General features: G+C 43.5%; 1 protein-coding gene across 1 annotated transcript; it reads right to left on the bottom strand.

The window, feature by feature from the left end:
* Nucleotides 1-5,471: 5,471 nt before the first annotated feature.
* Nucleotides 5,472-16,323, bottom strand: STYXL2 (serine/threonine/tyrosine interacting like 2). The gene is made up of 5 exons (XM_009969452.3): nt 16,208-16,323; nt 13,636-13,730; nt 12,420-12,651; nt 11,445-11,662; nt 5,472-9,255 (listed from the first exon to the last, which is right to left on the bottom strand). Exons 1-5 carry the CDS (start codon nt 16,321-16,323, stop codon nt 6,425-6,427), a joined length of 3,492 nt encoding a protein of 1,163 aa, XP_009967754.3. The 3' UTR covers nt 5,472-6,424.
* Nucleotides 16,324-21,986: the final 5,663 nt, after the last annotated feature.

The following is a 21,986-nucleotide window of genomic DNA, read 5'->3' as shown; positions in this document are numbered from 1 at the left end:
TTACTTGTGCAGAGTCCTTGGTAAGTTTGAATCAGGTTTTAAGATTTATTGATCTGGCCTTGTCCATTCTGTGGTGTGTTCTTTGATTTAATTTAATGACCATAAAGCATTCAGGCATGTTGGCATGAAGGGTGCACTGGAAAAAAATGATTGATTGATTGATTGATTGATCTATTGATTATGTAGAAGCATTGTTCTTTCCATAGTTAACAATGACACTAGTTTTCTGTTACACCCATTTGTGTCTTCCAGGGCATACATATCTTAATTGAAAGTAAACTAGTCTGCCTGCAGGTATGAATCATATGTGGAAGCAGTTACACTCTTGTGTAAGGATTACATTTGTCTATTTTAAAGATACATGCAAATAAAAATCTTTGAAATGCAATTCAGAGGGGAAGGTTCAAAGCACAGACAGGATGTCCTTTCTCCTGTTCTCTAAGACAGTTTTCACATCGTCACACCAGGATAGCTTGGCATAGACATCCCAACATTTACTTTAACCTATTGGTCCTGGGAAGAACTGAATTCATATTGTTGCCTGTTTTTATAAGTCACAAATAGTGTTTTCCCTTTACATGTGCGTGTGCACTTGTGTGCTTGTGTGTGTGTGCACCCTGTGGCAGGGGAACAGCAGCCACAGGAAAACACCAAGCTCAGAAGCTACTGAAAGGTTGTAACAAGGGGATACATGGAAGCAACATGAAATCAACTCCTGAATAAGTTGAAATGAACCAAAGAACAAAAGGCAGTCTAGGGAAAAAAAAAGGATAGGATTCTTCCATGTCCAAAAAATTTCTGTTCCTAGGGGTAGCCAAAATGACAGGGTATTCATTTAAGTAGATTATGTTGGTATTGGCAATACACAATCTAAATACGTGTACTTTGTACCTCTCTCCATTTTTTACATGAAGAACAATGTAACAAATCTTATTGGCATTTAGATTATTACTCCTGGGCAAATAAATTAGACCTTGCTGAGATGACTGGGGCAATTTACACACCATTCAGCATTATGCTTCCCACCTCTCTAGAGAACTGTTGATTTGTTACACACAGTTCCAATTTTGGAAGTTTTCTTCACAATTAGAACTGCCAGAGATGTAACCCACTTTCATTTTTCTAAATGACAAGTGAAATTCCGGAGAATAGGTAGGTAGCTCTCAAAGAGATTTTGCTGGAGTACATGAGCATGCAGTGTCTGTTTCCAAGCCCTAGACTATATTAATCACATGCTTTCTGCATCTCTGTTGGACTGTCTATAAATTTAGGAAGGTCATGGCTACTGTGTTTTCATGTTATAATGTCTATATTGAATGTATTCCAGCTAAACCCTTTAAGGAAAGGCAGACACTGCAATATAAGTAAAAATCCCCAAGTAAAAATTTTTGTCTCATAATTCACCTAGCTCTCCACTACAGCTAATGCGTAAGCATTTCTTGAAGAGCTGTAAAAGAAAGAAATGGTGCTAAACTCCTTTTAAAATTATCCAGTCTAAACTAGTGCCACATGCAATAAATCAAATTGCCCTGAAAATCCTAAATGAGGGGAAATGGGCCATGGCCCCACACCTATCAGTATTACAACGCAGAATGCAGCTGTTACACTAGGAAAAACTTATTTCTGGCACATTTCCACTTCCTTCCAAACTTGCTTCTGCCACATTGAATTTCCAGTCTAGCACAGATATCATTTTATCATCTATGTCCCACTAATGTCTTTCAACCTTTCCATTTCTCACAGTTCCCTTCACATTTCTCACAAACCTGTAATTACCATAAATCACACCATCTCCTTCCTTTCCACATAGATTGCCCCATAACCTCCCGCAGATTTTTTGACATACAAACAAATTAATATTTTGCATTAACCTCTTCAGCTTATATACATATCTCATGTCTCTGTCCAGTGTAGGTCCCCTTCTTAATTTGCCTATTGTCTTCAGATCTCTTTTTGATCACTTATCTCCTAGCTCTCCGGCTTTCATCACTTTCTTACTTCACTCAGACCAACATCAAATGAGTTTCCCTCTCATGTATCCCTCCTTAACTTCTTTGCTTCCCACACACTCTGACTTTCTACATTGTTCAAAGGACATTAAGGAAACAGAGTAGTAGAAATGAGAGGCCAGGTGTGAAAAAACGCAGGACTTAATGAGCCTGAGAGACTGAGCACTAAGATGGCAGGTGAAATTCAAGGCTAATAAATGTAAAGCATTATATTTAAGAAAACTTTTCATATAAATTCATATAAAATTATGATCTCGGAGCTGACCATTGCCATCCAGCAAAACGATTTTGTAGATATAACAAACATTTCCATTAAAATATCACCTTGGTGTTCAGCAACAGCAAGCAAACTGTTAGGAGTTAATGGGGAAGGGACAGAGAACAGAAAAAAGAAGGTTGTTATGCCACAGGATAAATCACTGCCACACCTGAACCCTGACTACTGTGTGAGGATTTGGTCCCTCATCTCAAATGTGACAAAGTAGAACTGAGAAGCGTTCGGAGGAGAATGGCCAGGATACTCAGAGACAAGGAGCAGCTCCCATATGAGGAATGAGTAACTTGGGCTGAAAAACAGAGCGCTAAGGACGGGGCGTAAGGATAGCGGGCGGTAAAATCTTCTGGGGCATGTAGACACCAGCTAGAGATTATCTTGGCATTAAAGGAGGTTAGTGGGCAGCAGCTTCAGAACGAACAAAAAGGAGATGGCTAAGCATTCAGTGTAGAGTAAGTTGGGGGACTTCTTGCCACAAGAGATCACAGAGGCTTGCAGGTACAAGGCTATAATGGCTATAACTCAAAAATGTCTAGGCACCTCCACAGAAGGAAAATCTATCAAGGCCTATTAAATACAAAAATATCACATCTGGCTCAGGAAGTCCTTGAGTTGCAAATGGTTAGAAGCTGGAAGATCATTCTAGGGAAATATCATTTATATCACTGCTCCTATATTCTTCCCTAGGTATGCACTGTCGTTCTCTGTCAGAGACAGGATATTGAGCCAGATGGACCTTTGGTCTGACCCCATACAGCCTTTCTGATGTTCTGGTGTTTATATTGTTAACTGACTATACGGATGCTCCTTGCACTTTCACCTGCCACTATACAATGTCAAAAAACCACCTCCTGCCTACAGCAGCAAACTGAGGCTGAGCAAAAATATCAGTCCCAGCGCATCCTTGCTGAAAAGTCCTTCCCAGATAAATTTGGGTACTTACCTACTCTTTTAATCTAGTGTCAGACCAGTGTCATTGCTGAGAAACCATTCACTCTGCAGCTCTGGTCTCCTGAAACAATCTGTGCAGACCTCTCCCCTTTCACTGATTCTCTATCTCCTTCTAAATTCTCATCTTAAAACCTGACTTTCTAGCCTGCCTTCAGCCTCTCCATTTCTGTCTCTCCTGGTTATTGGTCTTATGACTGAATGCTTTAATATTTTCACCATGCAAGGTCTTTATGTCACTGTTTCATGTAATTTATACCTGTGAGCTGGAGCCTTTCCCATCTCGCTTTCAAGCACAGGCTGTACACTGAATGGAGTCCAAAATGATCCCCACCCCCTTATTGCTTTGGGGGTTTGTCTTTATTAACAAGGATATAAGCAATAAGAAAATAAAGTTCAGCTATTTCTAAGGCTTCTCCCTCATGACTGCTCAGCCAGCATCTTAGATGGCCTCTCCCCAGCAAACCATTTTTATCTTCCTTTTACACACGTGAACTAATAAGCCACCTACCTCAGTGAGTCAGCAGAACCCACTTAACCCTTTCCCAGAAGGGTCAAAACTTGCTATCAGGATGGTTTGACTCAGGCTCGTTACAGAACCATATTCTGCCCCTCAGTCTTGAATAATTTATTTGTGCGGCAGACCTAGATTACTGTTTAAATCAAAATGCTACCCAAACAAAGGCTGTGCTGTACAGTGCAAAATGAAACCAATTACTACATCATATAATGCTCATCTTTTACAGTGTAAGATGCCCCCTACAGTACTGCAGCGGACAGACATTTCTGTCAAGAACAGCAGCCAGCCATAGGAAGAGGGAGAGATTTTTTTAGAGGGAAACAGCCTTTGATAAAAAAGTAAATTCAGTGCCAGAAGGTACTGCATGCTCCCACTTTCATCCATCAAAACTTAAGACCTTTTCTAGACTGAAATTAAAGCAAGCTCCAAATACGCATATGCAAAGTTGTTTTCCGCAGAGCGACTGTACCAGGAATGAAATGGAAAATGGCTATCCTAACACACATTGCAGAAATCCAATATAAAATCTCAGAATGTGGATCAAAGCCTGGAATTCCACTACTTTAAAAAAATACAATTCACAGAAGTATGCAGAAACAAGGGATGCACTGTATCATATCTTATATTGTAGTAGAAGTGCATATAAGCCTTACAGCATCTCTCGATGCCTGAAACATTAATAAGACCATGTTCCTTATCTACTTCAAATATACAATCTGAGTCTACTCAAAAAAAAACAAACCCAACCCACACAAGTAAAACATGTTCTTTCTCTTATTTTTCTACCCTTGTTATTGTTCAATCACCTGATTTTGAGGCTCCATTCACCTGACAATAGATAGCTATCATTTACCCTAGTCTTGGCTGTCAGAAAGAGTCGTCTTTATCTTCAGAGAAGCAGGGATAATGTCTAATCAGTGAGTTACAGTCGAGAGAAATGATTCTAAGTTTAGGAAAATTGGCAGCTGCATTTTGTTATCAGTAGCCATTATTTAGATAGCATTGCTGATGTGCATGGCGTCATACAGACAAGGACAAAGACCAGGCCCTTGCCCTGTGGAGCTTACTGTCTATATTACACAATTAAAATAGGGAGAGGTACTAGCATAATAGTCGTAGTGAGCTTTAAGCATCCCAGTGGGAGGGAGAAGAAATGACAAGAAAAAGAAAGACAAAACTTCCTATGAGAGAGCAATACTGCATCGTCTCCATTGTTGTTTTATACTCAGCTCTGCCAGAGGGTTTTGTTGTTTCAAAATACAGTCTGTACAGAAGTCGGAACACGTAATTCCAGAGTAGAAATCAGGAGGAACTGGCCTAGGTGTTTATAAGAGAGAATGGGAGGATGCTGACTGGTGACAAAGAGTTGGGTGCTTTGATGCATCAAAGACACAGCGTCATACGAGCCACACAAGTGATGCTGTGGCAGGCCTGGCAGGTTGTGTCACACAAGCTCACGAGGCTCTGCAGGGCATGGGAAAACCCAAGGCTCTCAACTTGGTGTACCCAGCTAACATGGAGACTGTGCTCCTTCCACTCACTCTGAAAAGTGGGCTCTGTAGCTCATGATACAAACAACACATGAACTATAACACACCAACTCAACCTACCATCTCCTAAAAATGAGCTTCCAAGTACCACATTCAACAGACAGACAACTTGTCCCTGGGTGCACGGTGCCTTATACCAACACTTCAGTTATACATCATTTTATTATGAGGTCACTTTGTATAACACTCTTTTCTTTTAAGGCAATCATGTTGAAAATTAATACATGACAATCTGACTATAGACATAAAAACACAGACTTAGCTGAGCTGCATACATAAACCAAATTGAAGTCAGTACTTCAGAAACTCAGGCTAACCTAACAGTAACCCTAACCATAACTCCATCTCTTTAACTACATCAGAACATAACTTTTAGATGGCTCTTAACTTTACTGCATGTTTCCTTTGTTGACTCAAAGTTATTAGCAGGAACCAACCATATTGGAGCAGAGATGACTCCATGTAGTAGAAAACAATGATACCACAGGAATACATTCAGTACTTAATTGAACTTCTAAAAAGAAGGAGATATCTTCTTTTTTCTAGCATTTCACTTTGCTTCTGCTACTTAGTGAAGTGAAACAGTACATGTATTCCCCCAAACTGTCTTATTTCTGTAGACATTCGTAAGACTGGTGCAGAAAATGGAGCCTACCTGGCAGTATCTTCTCAGTGGTATAAAGTAAAGCTGATTAAGAGAGGAACATCCTTCAAGTTGCTAGAAAAGGCTGTTGGCTTCTTCCATTTATGATCAAAAAAGATCCTAGAAAAAATACGTCCAGTCTGTAATGAGAAGAGGAAATTGAAATAACCAAAATGGGATGTGATTGGTCTTTTGAATTGAGGTGCCACCATTACTTGCTTTTGCTGCTGAAACATCGTCTGGCTCCTAATGGCTTCTAACATTGTGTTCCTACCTACATTGATCATTTAATACTAGCATCTTCTTTCTGACAAACCACAAACACTTCCAAAACTTGACCTCTTCCCTTTATCGCCTTTGATTAAGAAGAGAACTATCTGCAGGAAATGCCCTACAAACCACAAAGGATTATCAGAAATATAATGATGAGTGATTCAGGGACTCTGTGGCTTTGCTTGTGTTCCTATAATCTGATCTTGGTCACTCTTCCCTTCTGCGCCGGAGCTTTGCCGTAGTTTCTTCTAGTCGGCTTCTCCAGGCTGCGATAATGGCATCATCGTCCATTTCTTCTTCCTCTTCTTTACGCATGCTTCGCCTGTACTGAGAGAACTGTCTAGATGCAAATCTTTCCTCACTTTGTTCCACTTTTGCCTCCTTCTTTCCATCCTCTTCAGACTTTGAAAAGCTCTGGGTGAACTTTCTCTTAGCTCCAAATTCTGACATGTCTAACCTGCCCTCCTCTTCGCATGCCTCCACATGATGAGATCTAACTCGACTCTGTGTAGATGGTTCAGGGGATTCAGAGTCAAAGGATGGTTCCGGTGTTTGACTGAAAACATGCAGCTCTGGGCTCTTTTCTCTGGAACTTGTCTCACTGACCCTTGACCTTGTGAACTTATACATCTTTTTATCCTCTTTTGCAGAAGCAGAAGAAAATCTTGACATGGTTCTCAGTGAATCTCCTTTTGACTCGTAGGAAGAACAGCTGTCTAGCTCTTCTCTTTGGGATCTGGAGAATCTGTAACTGGATGTTTCAGAATCCATCTCTCTGACTTTGGATGATCTGCTATATTTCTCTCTAGCCTTTTCACTTTGATCATAATATGATGGTGGCTCTCTTTCTGCTTTCAGGCCACTGAGCCACTTGGTAATATCAGTCTCTATCTCTGACTTTGGTGCACCTGTGTTTGCAGGCTGACTGGACAGATCAGAGACTCTATCAGTTCTGTCAAGATCTGCTTGCAAGAGGCGCCTGTGGCTGTTTGTTGTACTCCCTCTGTCATCTTCTATTTCATCTTCCTCTCCTTTGGTCATCTTTTTTTTAAATAAAGTGCTGCGTTTATTGTCTCTGATCACCTTTTCAATTTGATAATCTGACATCTTCTCTCTCATTTCCATTTGCATCTCCTTCTCCTTCCTCCTGAGTTTCTTTAGGTCAACTTCATCAGCAAAGAGGCTGTACAGTGGCTTGCTTGTCTGTGTTGTCTTCATGTTTGAACTAGTCCCATCTGTCCTTGCACTCACTGAGGTATTGCAAGACAGGACAGACTGAGACTCAGCCCTGTGCATGTCCTGCTGGTGAAGCTGCGAGGTAGAAAAAGATGAGCCACTCCGAGCACTGAGAAGAGAAACCTTATCATCATCTACACGCCTGCCAAGGTCTCCTGACATTACACTGGAGGCCATTGCAGATGATGGACGGGACAGCATCATGATCTCATTTTGCTTTTGAGCAATAGTTTCACTGACCACATTAGCGATCCAGTTCTGAATGCTCGCCATGGATATTGTGTCACCTGGGCCAACTGGGAGATTGGGAAGGGGTATACTTGGCTGCATTGCCCCTGCATTGCTCCTGGTCTGTGATAAAGATGAATGATTTGTCTGCATGCTCAGTGCAGAAGCTGCATCCTCGGCACCACTTGCAGAAGGCGCTGAAGGCCAGAAAGCTGACAGTGGGATACTCCTACTCATCGTACTGTCTGTCTCCCAGCTGCACATGGACTGGCTTTCTTCTAAAATTTTCTTTGAACGTTCAAGGAGCTCTACACGCCTCTGCTTCCTTTTAGCTGAAGCAAAATCCTCACTTTTGGCAAACTCCATAAATTCCTCCTTTTTTTCACTGCCTACCTTCTTCTGCCGCTTCATTTTCCAAGCCTGGTAAGCAGTCAGGTTAATATCTGACAAACTCTTCCCTTCTGTCCCTTCCCCATCTTCCTGGCTGCCATCTTCTGCTGGGGATGGTGCAGAAGATGATGATGGTTCTAAATCCTTCTTGTGAAAGCCAAACTGGATCCTCTTGACTTTCCACCTTTCTAGAGGAGTCAACTTCTCTTTGTTCTTTTGGCAGAAATTGTAAAAGGAGCTACTGTCTGAAAACACGCTCTCCTCATCCACATCCCTCTCCTTTCTTCCTGTTTCTGGGGATTGTCTCTCCCCACAGTTTTTATTCTTAGAATGATACCTCTGAGCAGCTTCCTTCTCAATCTCCAGAAGCCTCTGGTTCCACATGTCCCAAGTGCTCTCTGAAGACATAGAGCCTGTGCGGCTCCTCCTCATCCTGCTAAAGCTACTGGCTTCCAGCTGTTGTTTTAGGGTTCGGATCTCAAAACTGCTCACACTCTCAACATCACTGAATTCACCTGACAGGTAAGGTCTTCCTCCCATGCTGGAATCTCCATCCTTCTCCCTGGGTGGACCCTCCATTTGGTATTTTTCATTTCTGCACTGCCAGTCATGGATCCTCTGTTCCACATCCTCCTCAGATTGTTCTCCCTCCTGAGCCAGAAGCTTTGGAGATGTTCTTCCTCCATGGTTAACTCTTAGTTCCTTTGCAGGCAGGCCTTGTTTCTTCCTCCATTCCTCATACAACTGTTCCTCTTCCTCCTCACTGATGAGCGTGGAGTGTTTGGAAACACAGCTAGTTTTTCCCACCGATGAAGAGCTCATAAGACTGCCCAGCAGGCTGCTGGTGTCCTCTTCTTCTACTGTGATGGAGTGGGCTTTGGCTCCCACGATGCTTTCTGTGTCCCCAACTCCAGACAGCTGGGAAGAAGGCCCTGCATGGACAACAGGACTCTGACTAGGAGTGACTTCTTCATCTCCAGTATGCTCCAACTCTCGTTCTTCCAACAATTGCTCATTGAGCTCCCTTAGCTGTTTCAGAAAGCCATCGTTGGGGTAAATGGCACGCTTCTTTCTCAGAGTCATCAGAGCCTCCAGAACGGTCATATGGTGGTAGATCATCAGGTAAGCAGCCACCAGCACAGCTGAGCGACTGATGCCCATTTCACTGCTGACAAGGATTTTGCCTACAGATATTGAATATAAAAGTAATTAGTTATTTCCAGTAACATTGGTTGCTGCTCTGATATGTAGCATAAAAGCATTCTCTGAATAGTGTTAAAAATTAGAGAGATTCTATGTTTCAGTGACTGAAACCAATACAACATACATGTTAGCTTTATCTTAATAAAAATCTAGATACATATGAACAAAAAGCACATTAGTTTCAAATCCTGTGGGCAGGCACATTTTAAAACAACCTAAATAATATTTGTATTTTTACCTTAATTTCCCCAAATAATCAAAAAGCTTATAATAGGTATTAGAAAGACAAGTGATACAGTATTCTTGACTCTCTGGATGACTTAAGGTAAGACATTTAAGCTTTCCATGCTTCAGTTTCCCCATGTGTAAAAAACGAGATATTAGCAGTAGCCTCCAGGAAGGTATTGAGAGGATAAGCAAATAACTTATTTTTTTATAAGGTACATTATAGGACTTAAATACAATTTTATATTAATTTAATTATATTTTTGCCAGAATCCAGATCTGCTGTTTTGCAAGGTACACTCAAACAATAACATGTAGACTGGCTGGAGGCCTGGGTCATAGTGTATCTCCGAACAGGAGAACCAAGCAACTAGTAGAAGAGAGTTGATTTAGACTCTGACAAACTGATACAGCTGCTTCAAACTACTGGAACACACCGTTCTGTAAACAGTGACTGCAAGAGCTAGAATCAAAGCTGAGGACATGCTTTATTTCATGGCATTTACATAGAAACCACCTCCTGCAGAAAACTAAGCTTTGGTACTGAAGAACTGGTTTTGAAAGTTATTTTTATAGCAAATTACAGTTAGAGAAAAGCTTGTAAATATGAAGAGAGAGTAAATGAGGCTTTGCTAGCTTGCAAGTAACTGAAAACACTGTTCCTAATTGCGTGATAAACTCCAGTTTAATCAAACTGTTTGCACTGAAACTGAATGAAGCCAGTTTAAACACCACCTTTCTGACTGCTGGTATGTTACCACAGGTATTTACCCAATGGACCTATTCCTACAATCCCAAAATGTCTTTTACACCTTTCTTAGTACCAAAAGTCTCTGCTGCCTTCCAAGTGTTTTAGCAGCCAGTAAAGCCTATCTAACAGCTCACCAAAAGGGGGAGATCACATTTCTCTGCTTTCTTTCAAGAATCCTCTGTCTCTGTGCATCCTTTCCTGTGTCAGCTCTGGTACTTGCCTGGCCCTTTGATGAGCTGGTTCAGCTCACTAACCCAATGGAAAATCATTTCTTCCCCAATGGGCTGTCATTTTTGCTGGGTTAGTGAGTTGAAGGTCACTGAATGGCAGCAGCAGTAAGCATCTGTACTATGCCAAGGGTAGCAATGGTTGTTAGGAGAATGAATATAGATGGGCAGAATGTCCTTCCTTGTAGTGTTGTTGTTGTTGAGCTATTAAAATTGGTTCAACTTTTCTTGTGTAATAACAAAACTTCTCACTTTTCTTACTGTCCTTCTACCAGGAGCTAACCTGTTGTCTCTCTACAAAAATTAAATGCATTGAATACATATATGAAGAGTATCAGTGATACCACTGATTGTGGTGGTCATTTTTTGACTGAATTCCATAGAGATATTTCTGTTCACTGAAGCGTCAACAAAGTGACCAGTATGTACTGGAGGTGCACAGAATAACAGTTGCTATAGAGCTGGAGTCTAGCAAATTATACAGTAGCCTAGGTTTAGACATCCAGGGGTTCAACCCAGCTGTTTGGATTGTTCTAGTGAATCAGCCTGTTCTTTTGTAGTAAGCATCATGGCAAAACCTAAACTCACAGTGTACAGGAATATATCAATATATACAGTATTATGTAGTATCAATTAAAACAAAAATATTGGAGCAGGGCTTCACCTCTTTGCAATGGTAGGGTACTTTCAAAGCAGCTGAGGGTGGTGGGTTGCAGCCAGTTTGGGTCAGAAGACCTGGGGCTTGCAGCAGGGGCTGCTGGGCTGCCTCCTCTCACTAGTTTGCCCCTTCCTGTTTTGCATGAGGCATGGCAGAAATGGGCAAGAAGTGTTCACCGTAACTGGATGCAGAGGACAAAGTATCTGCCGCCTACCCAATTACAAATGTGGCACTGGCTGTTTATCAGAGTGATGCTTCTGCCCATTAATTCCCACGCATTCTGGAACCACTATAACCTTCTCCTCTTACCCCTGTAAGTCAGCAGTGCTTCATCAAGGAACTCTGCAGCTGGGCGGAAGTGTTTGGCAATATCCATATCTGGAAAATCATCCACTTCAATGCCCAGGTATTGGATATTCAAACCGTTGTAGAAACCCGGTCCTGTGTATACACCTGTACCATGAGCTGCATTCAGGACATGCGTGATCCCCAGCCTCTTCAAACGGCTTTTGTTCACTGCAACACTTCTTCAGAAAAAAAAAAAAAGTTAGGTATCAGTGCTCCTATTTTGGGTAGGAAAGCAGCTGTCTGCTACAAGGTCTACAGACCTCCCAGTCTGTGTTACTCATCCAATATGTGGCTCCACTCAGACCTTAATGTCGTTTGAGAGTTCTACGGGTATTTCTTTCCAATACTCACTGGGAAAAGGAAATGAGAAACCTGCACTCAACAGTAGAGCAGCATGCTCAGTTTCCACTCCAGCTTGATTTTAAACTCATCCTGCCATCCTAGGTTCAGGCTGTTTACTTATTTCTCAATTTTTATTGCTCCACGGTTGATGTTTTACACTATATCACCTTCTAATTCTGTCTGGTCACTTGCACGGGTGTCTCAGATAGCTGAGCCATGGTACAGAAGACCTAACCATTTCCACTCAGTATTTGCTACAGCATTTATTTTTTAACTCTCTTGTACATAACAAAGACTGTAGTTCCAATTTCAGGGCCAAATTCCAATCAGAACAGTGTAATTTGGGCTCATTTGCCTTTTCTTCTCCTAAATTGTCAAAGCATCAGAATAGAATAGGAAAGCTGCTGATTCTACTCCAGAAGTATTTACTTTTCAGCACACAGAGATCCTTGTGAGCATATTCTGAAAAACACTTTGGGGCTCTCTAGGGATGAAAGGTATTAGATGCATGTAATACATGTTTTGCCTTCAGTGGTTCCATCTGACCCTTCACTGGGAATCTCGTACAACTTGATGATAAAAGCTGATACTCACTTTTCTGCTATGAAGACATTAGGCCAGACTTCATCCACAGCATCCCTGGGGGTCTCCAGCCTGTCCTTCACAAGTGCCCTCTGCAAGTCCATCACACATGGCGTGTTAAACAAGCTGGTGTCATCAATCTTTTCCTTAACTCGGTTGTACAGATCTTCCACCAACAGCTGCTGTGCAGACTCTAACATCCTGGGACAGCCTGAATCTTCCTTGGTGTCCTTTGTCTTCAGTTCTGGAATAAACTGACATTGTCACTAAAAGCATGTAAAAACAATGGAAATATATAACCTGTCATTCTTTGTTCCTGGGACAAGACTTGTGGCTTGCTTTTTCCCCAGTAACATCACTCTGCCCTGCTGGCAGTGTGTGCACGTGCATGCTTATCTAGTAGCCTCAAGGCAGTTAATAATGGGAAGAGCATATTGCACTGTCCTCTCAGTCCAGAGACCCATGCTGGCCAAAGGCCTGGGAGTTACAGGCATGTTCATTCTAGCCCCAGAAGAATGAAGTCACTCTCTGCAGCTTCCTGAGAAGGTGAAGTGGAGAGGGAGGTGCTGATCTCCCTGGTACCCAGTGATAGGACATGTGAGAATGGTTCAAAGCTGTGCCAGGGCAGGTTCAAACTGGACTGTGAAGGTGATCAAACACTGGCACAGGCTTCCTAAACAGGCAGTTGATGCCCCAAGCCTGTCAGTATTTAAGAGGCATTTGAATAATGCCTTTGATGACATGTTTTAGCTTTTGGTCAGCCCTGAAGTTGTCAGGCAGTTGGACTAGATGATCATTGTAGGTACCTTCCAATCAAAACATTCTATTCTATTCTATTCTATTCTATTCTATTCTATTCTATTCTATTCTATTCTATTCTATTCTATTCTATTCTATTCTATTCTATTCTATTCTATTCTATTCTATTCTATTCTAATTCTATTCTTATTTCTATTTCTATTCTAATTTTGTTGCAGTGAGCAACCAGCAATCAAACTGTATTTGCCACTGCAGTACATAATTCTGCCACAGATTCAGTGCACGTTAAAGGAAGTCACCAAACCTTTCTGTAAATTGTTATTTCTTTGTGGGTTTCACCTCTTCCTCAGGTGGGGTTTTCTCATAAAGGCTTTTTTTTTAATTTTAGAATCTCTGGACGAGAAAGGCAAAACAAGTGCAACTCAAGTCTCTATTACTTACGTAGTTCTTTTATCCTTCCTCTTCTTACCTTCATTGATTATTTGTTTGGCAGCCACAGCAGATGACAGATGGATTGGCTCCATGAAGATGCTCTCTGTATCAGTGTCCGATATCACTGAATACCTGCCAACCAACCACACTGCCTATTAGGCAAATGTCCTCCACCGTGATTCCATCTCCAGGACTCTAGCCCTTTTCACCCATTCCAGAAGAGAGCAGCAGGGAACTGGAGCAGTGAGGATCCTTTGATGGTAGAAGGGAAGCCCCCGCTCTTCTCCCACCCCTCACACCCACCCTGCTCTCCAGAGTGGTGCTACAGGCTTCAAATATACCTTGGTATCCAGTGTTTGAAGGATGTAGACAGGTCCCATGGGGAGGAGCTGCAGTGGGTGGGGAGTGCAAGAGAATGGACTGGTGGAGGAGTTTTTGGATAGAGACCAGTGTCTGGTTTGAGACTGGGAGGGGGGATGGATCACAAGGAATAGTTTCACAAGTCAAGGAATAGTCTCACTTAGACAGACGTACATAAACATTGTCCTAACTAGACTTTCTTGAACAATTCAAAACAGATTATGTTAGAAAACTGTTGGTTTGTTGTTTCTGTTTTTGTTTTTTTTTCTTGTTAGCTAATTGCCTACAAGCATCCTTTGAGTTATCACAAGCTGCAATGCAAGCATTAAGACTGAAGCCTGTCAATCTCTCCCTCAATACTCAGTACATTGGTCACTTCATAGCATGAATCTGTGGTCAGTCTCTCCACTCACAGTGCTGTCTAACTGGAGGTCAGAAACAACTATGAAATCCACAAATGGCTCTGAGGGGAGTTCTCTGACACACAGTGTGATTTAGTTAAGCTTTTGTTAAGCAAAAAAAGGCCACAATATTGAAAAAAAAAAAAAATCTTTCCATCTGGGTCCACCTGTACAGTCCAAACAAATCTCTTCTTATTTAGACTATCTTAAAAAAATATTTTACAGAGCTCTTTCCCTGATGCACACACTCTACATTTCCTTCCAAATAGATGGTACAGCTAGATCATTAGGACAAATTTGCTGCCATCACAGAAGCTATTTGGCAATGCAGGCTTGCAGTACTTGTAACACACTGTTTGTTTTTGTTTAATTAAAGCAAGAGAGGGAGGGTGATTAACGTGCAGTCAGGGTGCTGCAAGGTTTTCTGGAGAGCTAAGCTGCTTTTACTCTCCAGAAGCAAAATGGAGGGTACAGCCATTGGAAACCACTTAATGGGCTTGTGAAGGTCATTTAGTTGGGTTCTAGCACTTGTCAACCGTGACTGAAAGTAATCCTTTTCTGGCTCTTCAAAGGAGTTTATGAGATGTGCAAGGGGATCCTCACTCTCATTTACAGGAGCTGACACAAATTTGCAGCTATGCCTTGCCTTCAATTCCTTTTGCTGTAAAGGTTGCCTCCAAACTCAATAAAAATATAACAGTTGGTAATCATCTGCCACCACAGCCTCAACACATTTCACCTGTAGCTGCCCCAAGCATCCATGAAACACACAGGTGCGAACTGGCCAAGCCTGGATGCTTCAAGGGCCTCGTTGTGGTTGGGAAGGACCTTGCCATTTTCATCATTGCTTTTGACATTGACAGCAAGAAAAAAGGAGAAGAAAAAAAAATAGAGAAGGGAAAAGAAAGGAAGGGAATAAACTGGAGAGGTGCCTCCGTCCATTTTGAGTGACTGATGAGCAGTGGGAGAGTGATTTACCAAGTTCAATACATAATTTCACTTTATGTGAGATCAGTGAACTTCCTAAACAATTTTTAAATGCACGCAGTTAGGTGAAATAAGCACTCTGTCTTCATTTTTTCTGCAGTTCCAGACAGTTAATGGAAAACATTTCATAACCTCCTACTTGTTGAGGGCCACTGGGGCAGGTTCTTTTCAAACTTGATCCCTACTCCCTGCCTTCAGCTAAATGATCTCAAAGTATACAGAAAACCCTGCAGAGCATTTTGCTTTAGGAAAAGAGTACAAAGGGATGTATTTTTACTTGTATAGGAGAAAACACATCTAATCATGCTTGTTTTGCTTGAGGTAACTCAATTTCGGTTTGCGTTGTGACAGCCTCCTGTTCAGTGCCTGAAGCTCGTAGCTAAAGATGGCTCTGACCCAAACCCAAATCTGAAGACCCTCAGTTTTTCTAAGGCTGGGAAAAGCTAGTATCAGCATTTTAAAAATCCACAGGTCCTTATAATAGACAGGAAAAAAGGGCTGAATTTGGGAAGAGTTAAAATTTGGAGCAGAAGTTTCTGTGTGGGGGTTGGACATGAGAGGATGAGACAGGGAAGAGCAATGATACCACCCCATAGTAAAGCTTTCTGCAATTTATCCCCTCCGCGTGCACACACACTCTCAGCAGGATGGATTAATTAGCACAGGAGTTCTGTCTCTGCAGTTGTTCTCCCTTCTGGCACGCTAACCCCCGCTCCAGGGAGCGGAGGGAAGCCCTGCGCTCCACGCTTGATCCAAGCGCCTGTGCGGAGAGGAGGCGATGGAAGAGGAGGGAAGGCAAGCTCCTCTACCTCCCACGTGCTACCAGGAGGCCGTGGCAGTGCCTGCGGCAAGCATACTCACCGGCTGGGTGAGGGGCTGCGGAGATAGTGGGCCTGCACGGCTTTCACATCCAGTCCCTTGTCCTCCTCATCGTGTGGCACCGGCTGCTCGCTGTCCGAATCTCTGCCGCTGGCCATGGCGGCTGCGAGAGGATCCACTACAAGGGGAGCACGGCAGGACGGAGGGCCATTACAGAGGTCTGCGCCGGAGGCCATCCCCTGGCCGTGGGGCAGCAGTGGCAGGGCGGGTATGGCAAGAAGGAGCGCCCACATCTTGTCCCCACAACCCTGAGAGCAGCCCTTGCCACAAGCCAGCCGCACTGCCAGGGTGCCTGCCATTCCCGAGGCCTCGTGCAGCTCCTTGGCTGCTGCCCAGTGAGCGCCGATGCCCTTCTTGCCTGTGAGTAAGCGTGCAGGAAGGCCAAAAAGGAAGGGGTGGTGGGGCAGAAACCCTATCCTCCCCTTGGCCAGCTCAGCCCATGCGCGGTGGCTGGAAGGAGCTGTACACAGCCAGAGCCGGGCTGGAAGGAGAGTCGGGGGCAAGAAACATGAGACCTCACCTCCCCAAAATGAAACGCTCTTAAAGCTCAAGGCCGAAGGCGCTTTAAGCCTTGGGGCTTTGTCCTTGTAATCCTTTGTGGGGAGGCTGCCGTGCCGGCCCTGGGCACGGGAGAGCGAGGGGGCCATAGCTCGGTTAGGAGCATGAAAACGCAGCAGCTGACGCTCCCCCGGGTCGGGCCAGAGCGACTCCTGCCTCGCCGTGCCACAACAGCCGGCCATGGCTCCGAAAGGCCCCAGCAGCCGGCCTCGGGCCGCAGCCGCCTGCCACCGACCCGGCTGAGGAGCGGCGGCCCCTCGGGGGCTGCCAGAGGGGAGGCGGGGGAGCAAGAAAAGGGCACTTACCCCCTCTGCCTGGGCGACTCCGCCGGGGGGTCCCTGCCGGAGGCACGGTGAGGGAGTCCAGGGAAGAGGGCAGGAAACCTGGCAGGGAACGATACTGAGGGGAGAGAAATCAGCTGCCCCCCTCTCGCTCTCTCTGAGGCTTCTTCATCAAGGGGCAGGACAACTGTCGGCACCAAACCTTTATCAGCTTTCTAAATATAGTGTTGTCCTGACGCTGGCTGCTGGATTGCACAGGGAAAGAATTCAGTGCCTCATAGACGGCAGCTGGTCAAGCACTTAACTCCTTCCCCACTGTGGGCTGGATCCTTTGACATTTCCCAGTTGCAGGAGAAGCCCAGAGAAGAGTCCAGAGCCAGTGAGGCTGGACCTCGGCCTGCAGGGAGCCTCCAGGCAAGTGGGATCTCACCAGGTGCAACTTAAAATGCCAATATGACCTCTGCTGTCCTTGGGAAACGCCGTGCAGGATGAGCCACTCCAAGCTTACTAGAAGCAAGCTACCTGTCAACTGCCTGGACTTCTGTAAGGTCTTTGATACAGTCCCCCACAACATTCTTACCTCTAAATTGGATGGACTATTTGATGGATAAGGAATTGGCTGGATTGCTGTATCCAGCTACAGTCAACAGCTCTGTGTCCAAATGGAGGTCAGCAACAAGTGGTGTCCCTCGGGGTTCCGTACTGGGACCAGTGCTGTTCAATATCTTTATTAATGACACAGACAGTGGGACTGACTGCACCCTCAGCAATTTTGCAGATGACACCAAGCTGAGTGGTACAGTTGATTCAGTAGAGGGAAGGGATGTCATCCTGAAGAACAATGACAGGCTTGAGGAGTGGGCCATGTGAACTTCATTAAGTTCAACAAGGTCAAGTGCAAGATCCTACACCTGGGTCAGGATAATTCTCAATATCAGTACAGACTGCGGGGTGAATGGATTCAGAGCAGTGCTGCAGAGAAGGACTTGGGGGTACCAGTAGATGAAAATGTGGATGTGAGCCAGCAATGTGCGCTCACAGCCCAGAATGCCAACCATATCCTGGCCTGCATCAGAAGCAGCATGGCTAGCAGGTCGAGGAAGGCGATTCTCCTGCCCTACTCTGCTCTTGTGAGACCCCACATGTAGTACTGTGTCCAGCTCTAGGGCCCCTAGCACAAGACATGGGCCTCTTCGACTGGGTCCAGAGGAGGGCCACCAAAATGATCAGAGGGCTAGAACACTTCTCCTATGAAGAAAGGCTGAGAGAGTTGGGGCTGTTCAGCCTGAAGAAAAGGCTCCAGGGAGACCTTATTGCAGCCTTTCAGTACATAAAGGGGATTTTATAAGAAAGATGGAGAGAGACTTTTTACCAAGGCCTGTAGTGATAGGACAAGGGGCAATGATTTTAAACTAAGAGGGCAGTTATTATAAAGAGATTTATATTAGATATAAGAAAGAAATTATTTACCACGAGGGTGGTGAGACACTGGATCAGGTTGTCCAGAGAAACTGTGGATGCCCTATCGCTGAAGTGTTGAAGGCCAGGTTGGATGGAGTTTTAAGCAACCTGATCTAATGAAAAATGTCCCTGCTTATGGCAGGGAGGTTGGACTAGATGATCTTTAAAGGTACTTTCTGACCCAAACCATTCTGTGGTTCTATGATTGTATGATTAGCTGATTTTTGTTCTTGGAAGAGCTAGGACTGAGGTACGCTGTGTCTTCTCTGATGCTTGTCCAAAGAGGAAACCTCCAGTTCTCATCTCTTGACTCCACAGCAAAGTTCATGAGCCACGCTGATCTGGGGCAGAACCAGAAGAAAGCCTAAGTGCTATTTACCTGTACTGGGGGCTCCAGTTCTGAGTCTTGCAATGACATCCCACTGTTGACTCCTTTTGAAAACAAACAAGCAAACAAGAAAGAAAGTGAAGAACTGACCTATCTCATACCACAGATACCTTTGCTGCTGCATCATGCTGGGCAGGGCCTGCATACCCCATTACCTTCTTACTTGAGTGCTGCATCCCCACGTGGGTATGGGGCAACATCTGTAGGGATGCCACATGACGGCAGGGAAGAGCCATGAAACAGGCATTCAAGTCTTGGTCTGCTCATAGCCTAGATTTGTGTTAATACAGTTACTGGGGTGAGCAAGTAGGAACAAGACAAAGTGGTATATTGAATCTCAGGTGTCATCAAGGGGAGAAATGGATTACTGATTACAGGTTTGAAGAGATCGTAAAGGTTTTATGTACCAAAAGAGGGTGAATTGTGTTGATTCTATAGCTGTCTCCTATGGGCAATGTAATTTTTAGCCCCTTTGCAATGCAGTGACATGTGTTCTTGTTAATTACTGCTAATTGAGGCAGGAAGTAATCTAAAGATGTTTGCCTATGGACTCCCTTATTATTGGAGAACAGAGTTTTCAAAGGACCTAAATGTTATGAGAGCACTTATACCACTGACATCAAATAAAACCTGACGCTTTTAAGTCATTGAGCTGCTTCTGAAAATCCTGTTTGTCAGTCTTTAGGACACAACTGCAACAGGGGATGATGGCTACACCTGAAAGCTCTGCTATGCCCACTGCAGCCGTTCACACATAGGGATGCAGATGGGATCACATGTTGCAGACTTGCAGAGAATACACAGAGAGCAGGCAGCCTGGCAGCTCTTCCTCACTACTTTTTACAAGTTAGTGCTTTATGGGATCAAGATGACCATGCATTACAGAGGCAAGGATGCTAGAAATCTTTGCTAATGAATGTATGCACAGGCAAACATAGCAAAAAGTAACAAGTTGTAAGTGGGTTGTCTTAACGTAACAAGAGTTACTATCATTTATAGTGTTAGCACTATGCTACCTACGTATTAATCCTCACTGGCTTTCACAGGCGAGCCTTATCAGAGTATGTATTTTTGGCAACACAATAACGCCACCCTAGTTTCGTATTAAAGCTTTTAATGTCAATGGCAGTTTAATTTAAATAAGGTAGTAATATCCCCTAAAAATCTTATGTATCAGCAAAAAGATTCCCCGGAGCAGCAGCCATCATCAAAAATAAGACTTTAAATGTTTGCATTGCCCATGGGTGAGTGATGAAGAAATCGATGTTCTTTAGCCTATGTTAAGACATAGGCCTGTGTTAGCCTAAGTAGGGCCATGGCAAAGCTCTGGCAGTGTTTCTGGTATCTGTATCAGTTCTTTTAGCTGCGGTGCCAATGCCTGTGAGTTTTGGCAGCTCACACTAGACAAGGAAAGAAAGTTAACCCAGAAACAAAACTAAATTCTCTTAAAATTGCCAGCTGTCCCAGTTTTTCTCTTTGGGAAGCTCTACTGACTTCTCATACGTAACCTGTATATTTGCCTCCTGCATTTATCAACAGCTTCTGCGACCCCCAACAAGAACTGCCAGGGTAGAGTGACTGGATATAAGTGCCTAAATACCTTCACCAATCTGTGTCTAAATAACTAACAAAGGCAATAAATAAAGTGCATCTAGACAAGTGTCTTACTATCAGATTTATGTAAGTATCAGGTGTTGAAGCATATGCCCTCTATGATACCTAGGAAACCAGCCTTACGTAGCTAAGTCTCCAAAACAACAGAACATTATCAATTTGAGGGCCAACTAACTTACTTGTAATGCGACCAAGTGGCTGACAGAGGCAGGGTAAAACTGTTCCCACAGTGAAACATTGCCACACCAGTATTTCTGCACAGACACCAAACGAGGCAGCCTGTCCAAGTTATGGACTGTGAGGCGAGATCCAGTGCCTGTCCTTCCCCCTCATTGGAGTGGAACTAGACATATGTCAGTACACTTGGAGAGGAAGCATCTTGTTACTTTTACAATTAAATGACAAATCTACATGAAAATAGTGCATTTGTTTCAGGATTAACATGCAGTGCTTAATCTACATACTATCTTTTAGACAGTAAAGTTACTAAACTCAGACCTGCTTTAGGTATTTGAGTAACTATTGTTATAGGCAGTTTTCAGCTTCACTCTGGAAGTTCTCTCTGTTCTGGGTTTTTAACTAGCCAGTTGCTGAAGTTAAGAAAACAGACTAAACCCCGTGTATTTCCACAAGCAGTGGGATTAACAAGCCTGGTTTCCAATGGATGTGTGTCCTGCAGTCCAGGCGCCCCAGCACGATAAACATCCCTCATGGAGCCATCAGCTCTTGCCCCCTGTATTTCCCTATCTGCCTGGCTGCGCAAAAGATGAGACAGACCATGGTTGGTGCATTGGTTGCACAACCACAGATTCTTGGAATGGAAGACAATGATTAGTGCCTACAAGGTACCATTAATTTAGATTTATCTATTATCCCAACTGATTTGGGATTGCCGATTTTTATGAAACTGAAAAGGACTTCCCATCTTTAAGATTACTATCTGTCTGTCAAATTTAGCTGAAAACAATTGAGTGGGTTTTGAAATTACTGGGGAGAGGGAAGATAGGTTGTATAAATGATAGTGAAAGTCTTACTTCTGTGAAGAGAATAATGGCAAGCTTACCAAGTTGGTACAGTGTCTGTCAGGGTCTGTAACCAACTTCTTTCGGTGAATACTCAAAGCTGTTATGTAGAGAACTGAGAATTAACAGAGGAAGTATGGGCAGATGGTGTCCAGTGAAGGCATTTTTGTCACTAACGCTGTTGATCAGATTCAGGTAAAATATTAAATGGGAGCAAAGTCAAAAGTGTGGAAGCTAGAGTAAAGATCCTACATGTCTCTCCCTGCAGGCTGTGGGATAAACCACAGAGATCTTAAAGTCCTTAAAGGAGATAAAATAAAGAAACTCATCCTTGTGATGAACGTCATCCTTGTGGGCTCCAAAAAGGAGAAAGGAGATTACTGACCTTGCTCCAGTTTTGTTTATGTCATAAGTAATTTGTAGTTAGCATTTGGAAG

The sequence above is a fragment of the Tyto alba genome, unplaced genomic scaffold (assembly GCF_018691265.1).
Source record: "Tyto alba isolate M040663 unplaced genomic scaffold, T.alba_DEE_v4.0 Super-Scaffold_14, whole genome shotgun sequence".
Classification (NCBI taxonomy): Eukaryota; Metazoa; Chordata; class Aves; order Strigiformes; family Tytonidae; genus Tyto; species Tyto alba.
This window is presented reverse-complemented; position numbering and strand designations above follow the sequence as displayed.